Source organism: Hypanus sabinus, chromosome 8 (assembly GCF_030144855.1).
Source record: "Hypanus sabinus isolate sHypSab1 chromosome 8, sHypSab1.hap1, whole genome shotgun sequence".
NCBI classification, from domain to species: domain Eukaryota; kingdom Metazoa; phylum Chordata; class Chondrichthyes; order Myliobatiformes; family Dasyatidae; genus Hypanus; species Hypanus sabinus.
The window spans coordinates 144338616-144351501 of NC_082713.1; the positions used below are offsets into that span (position 1 = coordinate 144338616).

Genomic DNA, 12886 nt, shown 5'->3' on the forward strand with positions numbered 1-12886 from the left:
TCTACTCTATCCTGCTCTCTGGATTCAGATCTTTTTAACACAGATCTTCCCAGGACTAACCTTTTAACTCTATAATAAAATATATTGCTGTTTATGTTGAGTTTTGCACAGTTCTGTCACAATCTGCATTAAACAGTTTTCCTACTCTCTTTGCAGCATAGCCTGGCTATAATTTTATAGTTCGTACCCTTGTCTGGAGTGGAAGAAGCTATATACCCTATTAATTCAGAATCTTAATACCTTTAATCATCTAACCTTTTCACAACCTCTATTCCAGTGGATACACCACCTAATATTTAACCTCCTTTGTTTATGTTCTCTCTTTAACTCGCCTGGCTGGTTGATTTTAAATGAAGCTTTGTTCATGTTCTTTCTCTCTATCTGTTCTCATTTACCTATCAAGCTGGGAACATCACCAACAGCTCATTACCCACGCATGCCGGGCCACTCACTCTCTCCAAGTCCAAACTAACTAGTTTGTTTCCTTCTCTTTCCCTGTTCCATTAAAGGGTCTTTGACCCAAAACATTTGCTGTTTCTCTTTCTACAGACACCACCTGATCTGCTGAGTGTTTTCAGTATTACTTTCTGTTTTTATTATAGATCTCCAAAATCTGTGGGGGCTTTTATGATTTTCAAATGAAATCTGGAAGATGGACTCAGAGTCTTTAGAAATGAGGCAGAACAATAGTGAGGTCATGGACTGTAAATTGAGAAGAGGATAGTTGCAATAAAAAGTTTGTGAACTTTTGCAGTTACCTGGTTTTCTGCATTAAGTACTCATAAAATGCGTTCTGATCTTCATCTAAGTCACAATAATAGACAAATGCAACCTGCATAAATTAATAACACACAAACAATTGTACTTCTTGTCAATACTGAATGCACCATTTAAACAATCACAGTCTAAGTACAAAAAAGTATGTGAATCTTCTACAAAAGGTATTTGAAGCCAGGTGTTCCAATCAGTGAGATGAGATTGGATGTGTGGGTTGTAGAGCTGCTTTACCCTATAAAAACAGCACATCACGTCAAGTTACTGACAGAGCCTGCTCTTCTTAAGAAAGATCTCTTTATGTACACCATGCCTCAATCAAAACAACTTTCAGAGGACCTTTGAAGAAGAATTGTAGAGATGCATGTAGCTGGAAAAAGCTACAAAAGCATTTCTAAAGTCCTGATTGTTCATTGATCCACAGTAAGAGAAATTGTCTACAAATGGATGAAATCCAGTACCGTTGCTACTCTCCCTCGTAGATGTCCTGAAAAGATCACAGCAAAAGCACAACCTGCAATGCTGAAGGAGGTGAAAAAGAACCCAAGGGTAACAGTAGAAGACCTGCAGAAAATCTGTAGAACTTGCTAAATTCTCTATTTATGTGTCCACTATTAGAAAAACACTGAACAAAAATGGTGTTCATGGAAGGACACCACAGAGGAAACCACTGCTCTCCGAGAAAAACATTGCTGCAAGTCTCAAGTTTGCAAAGGGCCACCCGGATGTTCCACGACACATGTGGGACAATGTTTTGTGGACAGATGAGACTGAAGTTGAACTTCTTGGCAGAAAAGGGCACTGAACACCAACACTAAAACCTCATTCTAACTAGGATGTATGGTGGAAGGAGCATTGTGGTTTGGGGCTGATTTGCTGCTTCAGGGCCTGGACAGCTTGCCATCATTGAGGGAACAATTAATTCAAAATTGTGTCCAGACATTTTACAGGAGGTTGTCAGGGTAGCAGTCTGTCATCTGAAGCTTAATAGAAGTTAGTTGATGCAACAAGACAATAACCCAAAATACAAGAGTAAATCAACAACAGAATGGTTTAAAAAGAGGAAGACCGTAAGATACAGGAGCAAAATTACACCACTTCATCTAGGCTGATTCAATTTTCCTCTCAGCCCCAGTCTCCTGCCTACTGCCCCTATCCCTTCATGCCTTGACCAATTAGGAATCTATCAACCTCTGCCTTAAATATACATAAAGACTTGGCCTCTATAGCTGCCTGTGGCAAAGAATTCCACAGATTCGCCACTCTCTGGCTAAAGAAATTTCTCCACATCTCCATTCTAAAATGACATTCCTCTATTCAGAGGCTGTGACGTCTGGTCTTAGACTCTCCCACCATAGGAAACATCCTCTCCACATCCATTCTTTCAAAACCATTCGCCATTCAATAAATTTCAATGAAGGCACCCCTCATTCTTCTGAATTTCAGCGAATACAGGCCTTGAGCTATCAAGCACTCTTTATAAGACTAGCCATTCAGTCCAGGAATCATGTTCGTGGACCTTCTTCAAAACCACTCCAGTTTCAGCACATCCTTTCGAAGATAAGGACCCAAAAATGCTCACAATACTCCAAGTGAGATCTCACCAGTGCTTTATAAAATCTCAACATTACATCCTTGCTTTTATATTCTATTTCTCATGAAATAACTGCTAACATTGCATTTGCCTTCCTCACCACAGACTCAACTTACAAATTAACCTTTAGGGAATCATGCACAAGAACTCCCAAGTCCCTTTGTACTTCAATGTTTTCCCTCCATTTATCATTTCTTCTATCAAAGTGCATGACCATACACTTTGACCCTGACCCTGTATTCCATCTGCTATTTCTTCGCCCATTCTCCTAATCCAATTCCTTCTGTATCCTCTCTACTTCCACAAAACTACCTGTCCCTCTACTTATCTTCATATCATCTGCAAACTTTGCAAAAATGCCATCAATTCCATCATCCAAATCATTGACAAACTGTGTAACGTAAAAAAAATCGGTCCCTACACAAACCCCTGTGGAACACCACTAGTCAACAGCAGCCAATCAGAAAAGGCTCCCTTTATTCCCACTCTTTGCCTCCTGCCAATCAGCCACTGCTTTATCCATGCTAGAATCTTTCCTGTAATACCATGAGCTCATAGCTTGTTAAGCAGCCTCATGTTTGACACCTTGTCAAAGGCCTTCTAAAAATCTAAGTACACAACATCAACTGATTCTCCTTTGTCTATCCCGCTTGTTATTTCTCCAAAGGATTCCAACAGATTTGTCAGGCAAGATTTTCCCTTGAGGAAACCATGTTGACTGTGGCCTAAGTTATCATGTGTCTCCATGTACCCTGAAATCTCATCCTTAATAATTGGCTCCAACATCTTCCCAACAACTGAGGTCAGACTAACTGGCATATAGTTTCCTTTCTCCTGCCTCTCTCCCTTCTTGAAGAGTGGAGTGACATTTGCAAATTTTCAGTCTTCCAGAACAATTCCAGAATCTAGTGATTCTTGAAAGATCATTACTAATGCCTCCACAGTCTCTTCAGCCACATCTTTTTAAACTCTGGGGTGTACACCATCTGGTCCAGGTGACTTATCTATCTTCAGACCTTTCAGTTACCCAAAAACCTTCTCTCTAGTTATGATAAATTCACACACTCATGATCCTGACACCTAGAACTTCTGGCATACCTCTAGTGTCTTCCACAGTGAAGACTGCTGCAAAATATTATTCAGTTCATCCACCATTTCTTTGTCTTCCATTACTACCTCTTCATCATTGTTTTCCAGCGGTCCAATATCCACACTCACCTCTCTTTACATTTTATGTATCTGAATAAACTTTTGGTATTCTCTTTAATATTGTTGGCTAGCTTACTTTCATATTCCATCTTTACCTTCTTAATAACTTTTTTAGTTGGTTTCTGTTACTTTTTAAAAGCTTTCCAAACCTCTAACTTCCCACTAATTTTTGCTCCATCACTTACCCTCTCTTTGGCTTTTATGTTGGCTTTGATTCTTGTTAGCTATGGTTGCGTCATCTCTCCTTTAGAATAATTCTTCCTCTTTGGGATGTACATATCCTGTGCCTTCCAAAGTGCTTCCAGAAATTCCAGCCATTGTTGCTCTGCTGTCATCCCTGCCAGTGTTCTTTTCCAATTAATACTGGTTAACTCCTCTCTGTAACTTCCTTTATTCCACTGTAATACTGATATATCTGACTTTAGCTTCTTCTTCTCAAATTTCATGGTGAATTCAATCATGATCACTTGTCCCTTAGGGTTCTTTTATCTTAAACTCTCTAATCAATTCCTGTTCATTGCACAACACCCAGTCTGGAATAGCTGATCCCCTAGTGGTCTCAACCATGAGCTGCTCTAAGAAGCCACCTCATAAGCATTCTAGAAATTCCTCCTCCTGGAATCCTGCACCAACCTGATTTTCCCAATCTATTTGCATACTGAAATCTCCCATGACAATTGTAACATTGCCCTTCTGGCATATATTTTCTACCTCCCATTGTAATCTGTAGGTGACATCCTTACTATTGCTTGGAGGTCTGTATACAACTCCCATCAGTGTCTTTTTATCCTTGCAGTTCCTTAGCTCTAACCACAATGATTCAACACCTTCTGACCTTATGTACCTCTTTTTAATGATTTGATGGGATGTATGGGGTGTCAGAGAGGGGTAGCACCCCTGGTGGGGGAACATGTCCCGTCCTTTTCAGGCGGTTTGTCCACCTTTGGTCCCCACCTGCCACTCAACTCTCACCTGTGACTCCCCATAGCTGTTTGCACCCGACAGCAGCCACACCCCGGGCAACGGCTTCCACAAGCTGGCTAAACCAGGTGAGGGTAGCCGACGGGTCTCAAACCCTCAGTGAGATAGGGAGTTGTCGATCCCAACATGTGAAGACAGACTCCGGCGGATTGAGCGGACGAGACCGATGGAAGGTCCAACGGTCAAGAAGGCAGTCTCTGCAAGTGTCATGGAACACGTAGAGCACAACAAGACACAGAAGCCGACCTGGTCATCCACTGCACCTAGTCCCATCTCCTGCCGTCTGGACTCTCTTTTGCCACTGGATCCAGATGGGAATTGGGAAGAGAGAATGAGGCGGTCTCTGCACAACTCTCCCTCACTTAATCCAAATCAAGCGCTAGTCTCAACACCATCAAACAGCCAGCTGGTGGCATAGTGGCATCAGCGCTGGACTTTGGGGTGAGAGGTCCCAAGTTCGAATCCAGCCGGCTCCCTTGCACACTTTCCCTCCGTGCTGGGTTGAGCGTTGAGCTAGCAACTTGACCTTGTAAAAAGTACTAATGGTGTTGAGGTCTTCATCGATGACAATGGACGAATCTTAATGATTTGATATCATTTTTTACCAACAGAGCAATGCCACCTCCTTGCCTTCCTGCCTGTCCTTTGGTACAATGTGTATCCTTGGGTATTAAGCTCACAGCTGTAATCTTATTTCAGCCATGATTCAGTCATGCCTACATACCTGCCAATCTGCAATTGTGCTATAAGATCATCTACCTTATTCCATATATTGCACGCATTCAAGCACAACACCATCAGTCCTGTATTCACCCTTTCAATTTTTATGTCCACCTTTTATGTTGGAACTCATCTTGTTGACTGAAATTTTGCCCTAACATCAGCCTCTCTTCACTACACATTGCCTCTGTTTGCAAACCATCTCCCTCATCTTCAGCACTATTATCCGCCTTTCCTACTGTATTTCTTGCATTGAAATAAGGCAGTTCAGGGCACAAGTCACACCTTGCTCAACCTTTTGAGTCCTAACTTTATCTCTGAGGTCTTAGCACATTTGCCTCCACAATTTCTCCACTGGTTCCTATCCCCCTGCAAATCCAATTTAAACCCCACCGTGCAGCATTAACAAACCTTCCTGTGAGGATATTAGTCCCCCTCCAGTTCAGATGTAAGCTGTCCCTTCGGTACAGGCCCCAACTTCCCTGGATGATCCAAAAATCTTATGCCCTCCCTCCTACACCAACTCCTTAGCCACGTGTTTAACTACATAATCCTCCTAGTTCTATCCTCACTCCCATATGGCACGGGTAGCAATCCTGAGGTCACAACCCAGAGGCCCTGCCCTTTAACTTAGTACCCAACTCCCTGAGCCCCCTATGCAGAACCTCATCATTTGTCCTACCCATGTCTTTGATACCTACATGGACCATGACCTCTGGCTGTTCACCATCCCTCTTAAGAATGCTGAGGATTTGATCTGAGATATTCCAGACTCTGGTAGTCAGGAGGCAACGTACCATCTGGGAATCACATTCTTCTTGTTCATTCCGCAAACGAACAAATCCCCTATTACCACAGCATGCCTCTTCTTCCCCCCTTCCTTTCTGAGTCACAGAGGCAGACTCAGTGCCAGAGACCGACCACTGCGACTTTCTTCTATTAAGTCATTCCCCCCCCTCCCCCGATGGTATCCAGAGTGATATACCTTTGATGAGGGGGATGGCCACAAGGTTACTCTACACTACTCTTACCCCCCTTCCCCTTTCCTTTGCTTTCTCTGATTGAAGCCTCAAAGAGTTAGAGCCTCAAGATCACCATTTTATATCCTCTCAGACAATGACTGCTGCACTTGCCCGCCTTCCTTTAATTTACTCTGGTCAAAACTCATTTTCACTGTACCAACCCACTGCTGCCTTTTATCCTCGGGCAGTAGACCTGATTGAAGTCCCCTCCTCTTAAAACTTCCAATGTCCAGATTGGCTGCTGGTCAAAACTCTTAACTTGGAATGGTCAAGTCAGAGTCAAGACCTTAAACCAGTTAAGATGCTGTGGCATGACCTGAATAGGGCTGTTCATGCAAGGCATCCCAGAAATATTGATCAACTGGAACAGTTTTGTATGGAGGAATGGTCTAAAATTCCTCATCGCCATTGTGCAAGTCTGATCAGCAGCTACAGGAAACGTTTGGTGGAGATTATTGCTGCTAGAGGAGTTTCTACCAGTTATTAAATACAAGGGTTCACATACTTTTTCCAGACTGAACTGTGAATGATTAAATAATGTGTTCAATAAAGACATGCAAAGTACAATTGTTTCTGTGTTACTAGTTTAGTTTAGACTGATTACATTTCTCTATTATTGTGACTTAGATTAAGATCAGATCACATTTTATGAGTAATTAATGCAGTAAGCCAGGTAACTGCAAAGGGATCTCAAACTTTTCTGCAACTTGGAGGTGCTTGCTGTCCTGAGGAAAATTAGGATGGATAAGTCCCTACAACCTGCCAAGGTGCTTCCCCACACAACCACCCACCCCACCCCCAGACCTCGTGGGAAGCTCGAGCAGAAACTGCAGGGGCCCTAGCAGAGGTACTTAAAGCATACTTAACCACAGGTGGGTTCTGGTGGTCTGAATGAGATAGCTAATGTTGTTCCATTGGTTAAGAAAAGCTCTAAGGATAATGTAGGTGATGCACCATCAATAACTCTCTGAGACGTGAGGTGAGATATAGGCTTTTATTGGCTGGAAGAAAGAACAAGCAGCAATTGACCACCACCCTACATCCTGGAGACTGAGGGCAGGGCTCAGGCTCCAATCGCGTTTATACCGGGGTCCGTGGGAGGAGCCACGGTCAGTGGGAGGAGCCACAGGAGCAGTCAGCCGGGGGGGGGGGGGGGGCGTGTCCAGACAGGTACATTTAGTTCACCACAGTAGGAAATCATAAAGCTGGTGATGCTGACATCAGTAGTGGGTAAATTATTGGAAGGTATTCTAAGGGACATGATACATAATTATTTGCCTAGACAGGGCTTGATTAAGGATATTCCGCACTGCTTTGTGTGTGGTTGATTGTGTCAAACCAATTTTATAGAGTTTTCTGAGGAGTTTACGATAAAGGTTGATAAAGGTGGTGCAAGTGTGGAGTGAGCTGCCAGCAGAAGTAGTGGATGTAGGTTTGATTGCAACATTTAAGAGAAGTTTGGATAATTACATGGATGGGAGGGTTATAGACGGCTATAGTCCAGGTGTGGGTCAATGGGACTCAGCAGAATAACAGTATGGTACTGACTAGATGGGCCAAAGGGTCTGTTACTGTGCTGCAGTATTCTATGACTCTGTGAGTCTAAAAAATCTCCTTATCATCATACACTGATGAAATGTTAAAATATTGGCTTACCTGACCCCAAAAAGAACTTGAAGTAACGTGCACATTCCCGACACAAAAAATATGGTGCTAATAAGGTGGCTTTGGGTGAGGTGATCATGTTGCAAACAGATCTCCCGAGACAGAAGGAGGGGAATGGCAACTGTTCCGCCCAAGGCCGTCAGGTAATGCTGGAGAAAGCATCATTACAAACAACACTTTAATCAGACATTGATAAATTTCTATAAAAATGTTACCAAAGCACAACTGATTTCTCTTACCATTCTTCCTAGATTCCTGTCTTTCTAATAATGGGGAAACATGTTTGTCTGCCAAGTATGTAAAGCAGCCCTTAATTTCTTCTCTGCTGTTCCACAATGGACAACCACCTCTGTAGCACAGAGGCAATATTGTTTTGCAGAAGGATATTGAAATGGTTGTTAACAACCGAGAGGTAAAACTTCAAGGGTACAAGTTCTTTGGGGAGTGGGGGTGTCCCTGCCTATAATTATTCCTCAACTAAAAGCACTGAAGTCATTAATGGATTTGTTTTCAGTTGAATTTAATGGATAAATGGTAAATAAAATGGATACAATGCTTGACTCCATGAAAACAATGGTTGTTGGTTTATTAGTTGATAAATTGCTAGGCAACTGCCTTTTTGTTTACTTTATCGCCACCGAGGGCATAAGTTTTTGCTGGCTTATTGATGCACCATCAATAACTCTCTGAGACGTGAGGCGAGATATAGGCTTTTATTGGCTGGAAGAAAGAACAAGCAGCAAGTGACCACCACACTACATCCTGGAGACTGAGGGCAGGGCTCAGACTCCAATCGCATTTATACCGGGGTCCATGGGAGGAGCCACAGTCAGTGGGAGGAGCCACAGGAGCAGTTGGGGGGGGCGTGTCCAGACAGGTACATGTAGTTCACCACACTTCTTTTGAGAAGTTGCTTCTCTTTGAACTGTGGCTCTCTATTAAAATAACTCTCACAATACTGAGTAATTACAAATATTTAACAAATATATCCTCAAGCCAGGATGTTGGAATACTTGGCAAGGAACCTGGCAGTCCCTTGCATTTACAGTTCCTATCCTCTTAGTTGACAGGTGATAGATGTTTCTGCAGCAGAGAGAGCACATTGCAGCTCCAATTTGTTTAAGATGAGAAGTAAATCCCTCCTCTCATCTTTTCTCTTTCTTGTTTGTTCCCAGTCCCACTGCATTTCTTACCTGAGTGCCAAGAAGTATGCATAAGTACCAGGGGGGATTATCAGTGACAAGATATAGCATATCATTTGCTTTTTTCTTTGATGAATGAGGCCTTCTGTTTCCATTTTCCAGTGTGCTTTCATTTTCATTCTAAATAATAAGAAAGGACATCTCTATGACTGGGATCATTTCAAGAGAATTGTACATCAAAACAATTTACCACACTTCTTTTGAATAACCATTTCTGCTTATCAAAAGAAATAGAATATAATTAGTCAATGTGTCTGAATTTGGCTGAGGAAACAGACTGTCTGTAGAAGAACAAAGTATATGAAGGTTTATACAATTCAGTTTCATCTGCTAACCATATGGTTATGACATAGATAAAGTGATATAGCTTCCTGCAATTGAAAAGTTATATTCAAGTAAAATAATTTCAAGAGATTGTTATCCTCTAACTTTCTTCTTAAAAATATTACTGGAATATAGTTTTGCACCATCATCAATCCTTAATTCAAGTCTTAAAAAATAGATTTCCAAGACTGTGTAGAGATTTGAGCCCATCCCTTCCCACAGAGAAGTGGTAGTCAGTTTCACTTCAGTCTCTGCCATCAGTAGATCAAGTATCAGAATCAGGTTTATTATCACCGGCATGCGTCGTGAAATCTGTTAACTTACTGTCTGATAGCTAATTTTCTTCCATTATTCACAAACAAAAGCTACCTAGTTGAAGGGAAATGCTTGTTCTTGAACTTGGTGGTGTCAGGCATCGATACCCCCTTCCCTATGGTAGCAGCAAGAAGATGGGATGACCTAGATGGTGGTGATCAGTATTTGAACGTGATATTCTCCTTCAGCAGAGATATGCATAGGAATGGATAGCTTTCCTTACCGTGCAGCAAGATGTAAGCAGATCCCTATTCTCAATAGAGGTAGGGCTGATTTCCCCGAACGGCTCATGAGCAAAGGAATGCTGCACTTGTGCAGTTAATGTTCTGCAATAACAGGGTGATGCCGCGTGGCAGCAGGTTGTCCCGCTGCATGAGCAGAAAGGTGCCACTTGTGAGCAGATTGCTCTCTGCAGGATCAGAAAGGTGCCATGTGTGGCCATGTAGCAGTTAGCATTATGTTAATAGAGTGGCAGCAGCCCGGGTAAAGTTCCACTGCTGGCTGTATCTTCTCCCTTGACCACGAGGGTTTCCTTCGGGCACTCCAGTTTCCTCTCACATTCCAAAGACATATGGGTTAGTAGGGTATAATTGGGCAGTGTGGGCTCATTGGTCAGGAAGGATCTGTTAATGAGCTAACAAAGTACTTAAATGTGGGGAACTTGTCTTTTATCTGCAAGAACAGCCAATATGTCACATCCTTGACTCACACCCTTCCTCATGGTGAACAGCACCACTAACTCAAGGGACTGCGAGGCAAGGAGTGGAAATGGCAGGGCTCAGCTCTGAGTCTGGGTCTGAAATGATGTTATTATGGTCTGAGTACCAGCAAAAGTGGCACTCAAACAATAATTACACTGAGTAGCATCTAGTCTGGTCCTGTGGTTCATAATGGAAAGGGAGCGCAATAGTGATAGGAGATTCACTGGTTATGGGGAGAGGCAGGAGCAAGGCTGTCAGATGGTATGTTGCCTCCCAGGTGCCAGGTGAATAGGAAGATAAGGTAGCTTAACATGTAGCTAACAAGTAGGGATTTAGATTTTTGGATCACTGGGTTCCTTTCCAGGGATGGCGAGACCTGTACAAACAGGATGGTTTGCACCCGAGCTAGAGAGGGACTGATATCCTTGCAGGAAGATTTGCTCGTGCTCTTCCGGGAGTTTTCAACTAGATTTTCAGGGATGGGTGGGAACCAGAGTGGCAGGTCAGCAAGTGGAGTGGCTTTGGGGAAAGTAGGCTACATACAAAGACAGGAACTAATGTTATGAGTTCAATGCGAAGAGTTTTGTACATAAGGCAGATGAATTTAGAGCATGGATAAGCACGTGGAATTATGATGTTAAACCCATTAGCATGGCAGCTCATTATTCCAGGGTTCCATTGTTTTCAGCGTGATAGAGGGGTGGGGATTAAAGGGAGGGGGTGGTATTACTTCTCAGAGAAAATGTCACACAGTACTCAGAGGGAACATACTGGAGAGCTTATCTAGTGAGGCATTATGAGTGGAACTGAGGAATAAGAAAGTGTTGACCACATTACTGAGTGTATATTATAGACCTTCCAATAGTCAGCAGGATTTCGAGGAACAAATTTGTGGAGCGAGAGCAGACGGTTGCAGGAAAAATAAAGTTGCAATACTAGATAATTTTAACTTTCTGCATATTGAATAGAACTCCCATACGGTAAAAAGACCAGACGGGATAGAGTTTGTCAAATTAAAGTTTGCTTAATCAATATGTAGCTGACCCAACTTGAAAAGGAACGATACTGGATCTCCTCTTAGAGAATGAGACAGGGCAGGTGACAGAAGTTTATGTAAGGGAACACTTTGGATCTAGTGATCATAATTTCATCAGCTTCAAGTTAATTAGTGTCAGGATAGGACTGATCTTTGAGTTAAGATTCTAAGTTGGAGAAAGGCCAATTTTGATGACAGCTGAAGAGATCCGGCAGGTGTGGATTGAGACTGGTTGTTCTCTAGCAAAGAGATATTTGGCAAGTGGAGGGCCTTCTATTTCACATAAAAAGTGAAATATTGAGAATACAGAGTTTGTGTGTTCATGTTAAAATAAAAGGCAAAGATGTTAGGTTTAAGAAACTGATTTTGAAGGATGGTGTTAGGAAGAAGGAGTCACATATCAGGTATAGGCAGTTAGGATTAAACAAGGCACGTGAGGAGTATAAGAAATGCAAGATAACACATAAGAGAGAAATCAGGAGGGCTAAAAGGGAACATGGGGTTGCTCTGGCAGACAAAGTGAAATGAAGTTCCAAGAACATCTATAGACAAATCGAGAACAAAAAGCACAGGACAAAATTGGTCCTCTTTATGGCCATTGTGGTCATCTATGCATGGAACCAAGAGGGTTGGGGAAGATCTTAAATTAACTTTTGGTGCCTGTAGTTACTTGCAAGGCAGACACAAGGTCTGCAGAACTGAGGCAAAAGGGTAGTGAGGTCACTGACCATATCCAGATTACAGAAGGTGCTTCCTGTCTTGAGACAAATTAGGATGGATAAATCCCAGGAGCTGATGAGGTGTTCATTCGAATGTTGTGAAGGCTGATTTATACTTGTATGTATGGGCTACACCGCAGCCTATGCCGTAACCCTGATTTTCATTTCTATGTTGCTCTACACCCTAGCGAGCATGCGTTGGTGTGTGCCAAAACGCTAGATGGCGGTGGGGTTTCTATACCACTGTGTTGAGTTTCTTCATTAGAGACATGGACGAGGAAATGCATTTCAAACATTTTCACATGTTGGCAGGTAGATCTGACGACTTGGTTCATCTGTTTTACATCGGTGTACAGACATGGTGGAGAAGAAGCAACTGGAAATGTGTAGGAGGAAATGCAATGCTACCAAGCAGACCAATCACAGTTGTTGTGGTCTGCGTCACCACGATACATGAGTAATTTTTTGGGGGAGGTGCACATCACCCTACGGCATACGGTACGGCATCGGTACGGCATAGGGTATGCGTTTCCTATGGCGTCGATGCGACACACAAGTATAAATCAGTCTTAACCCAGAAATGCATTAACTCATTCTTTTGCCCCATTACACCACTGGCATTTA

The 12886-nt window shown here is 42.6% G+C and overlaps 1 protein-coding gene across 1 annotated transcript in view; it reads right to left on the reverse strand.

The window, feature by feature from the left end:
- The window catches only part of slc23a4 (solute carrier family 23 member 4), a 104398-nt gene that overhangs the window by 41074 nt on the left and 50438 nt on the right, over window positions 1-12886 (reverse strand). Inside the window, exons 4-5 of the mRNA XM_059976449.1 lie at window positions 9159-9287; window positions 7957-8114 (exon numbers count right to left, since the gene is read on the reverse strand). Of these exons, the coding sequence (XP_059832432.1) occupies window positions 7957-8114; window positions 9159-9287 (287 nt within the window). The remainder of the gene's footprint in view (window positions 1-7956; window positions 8115-9158; window positions 9288-12886) is intronic.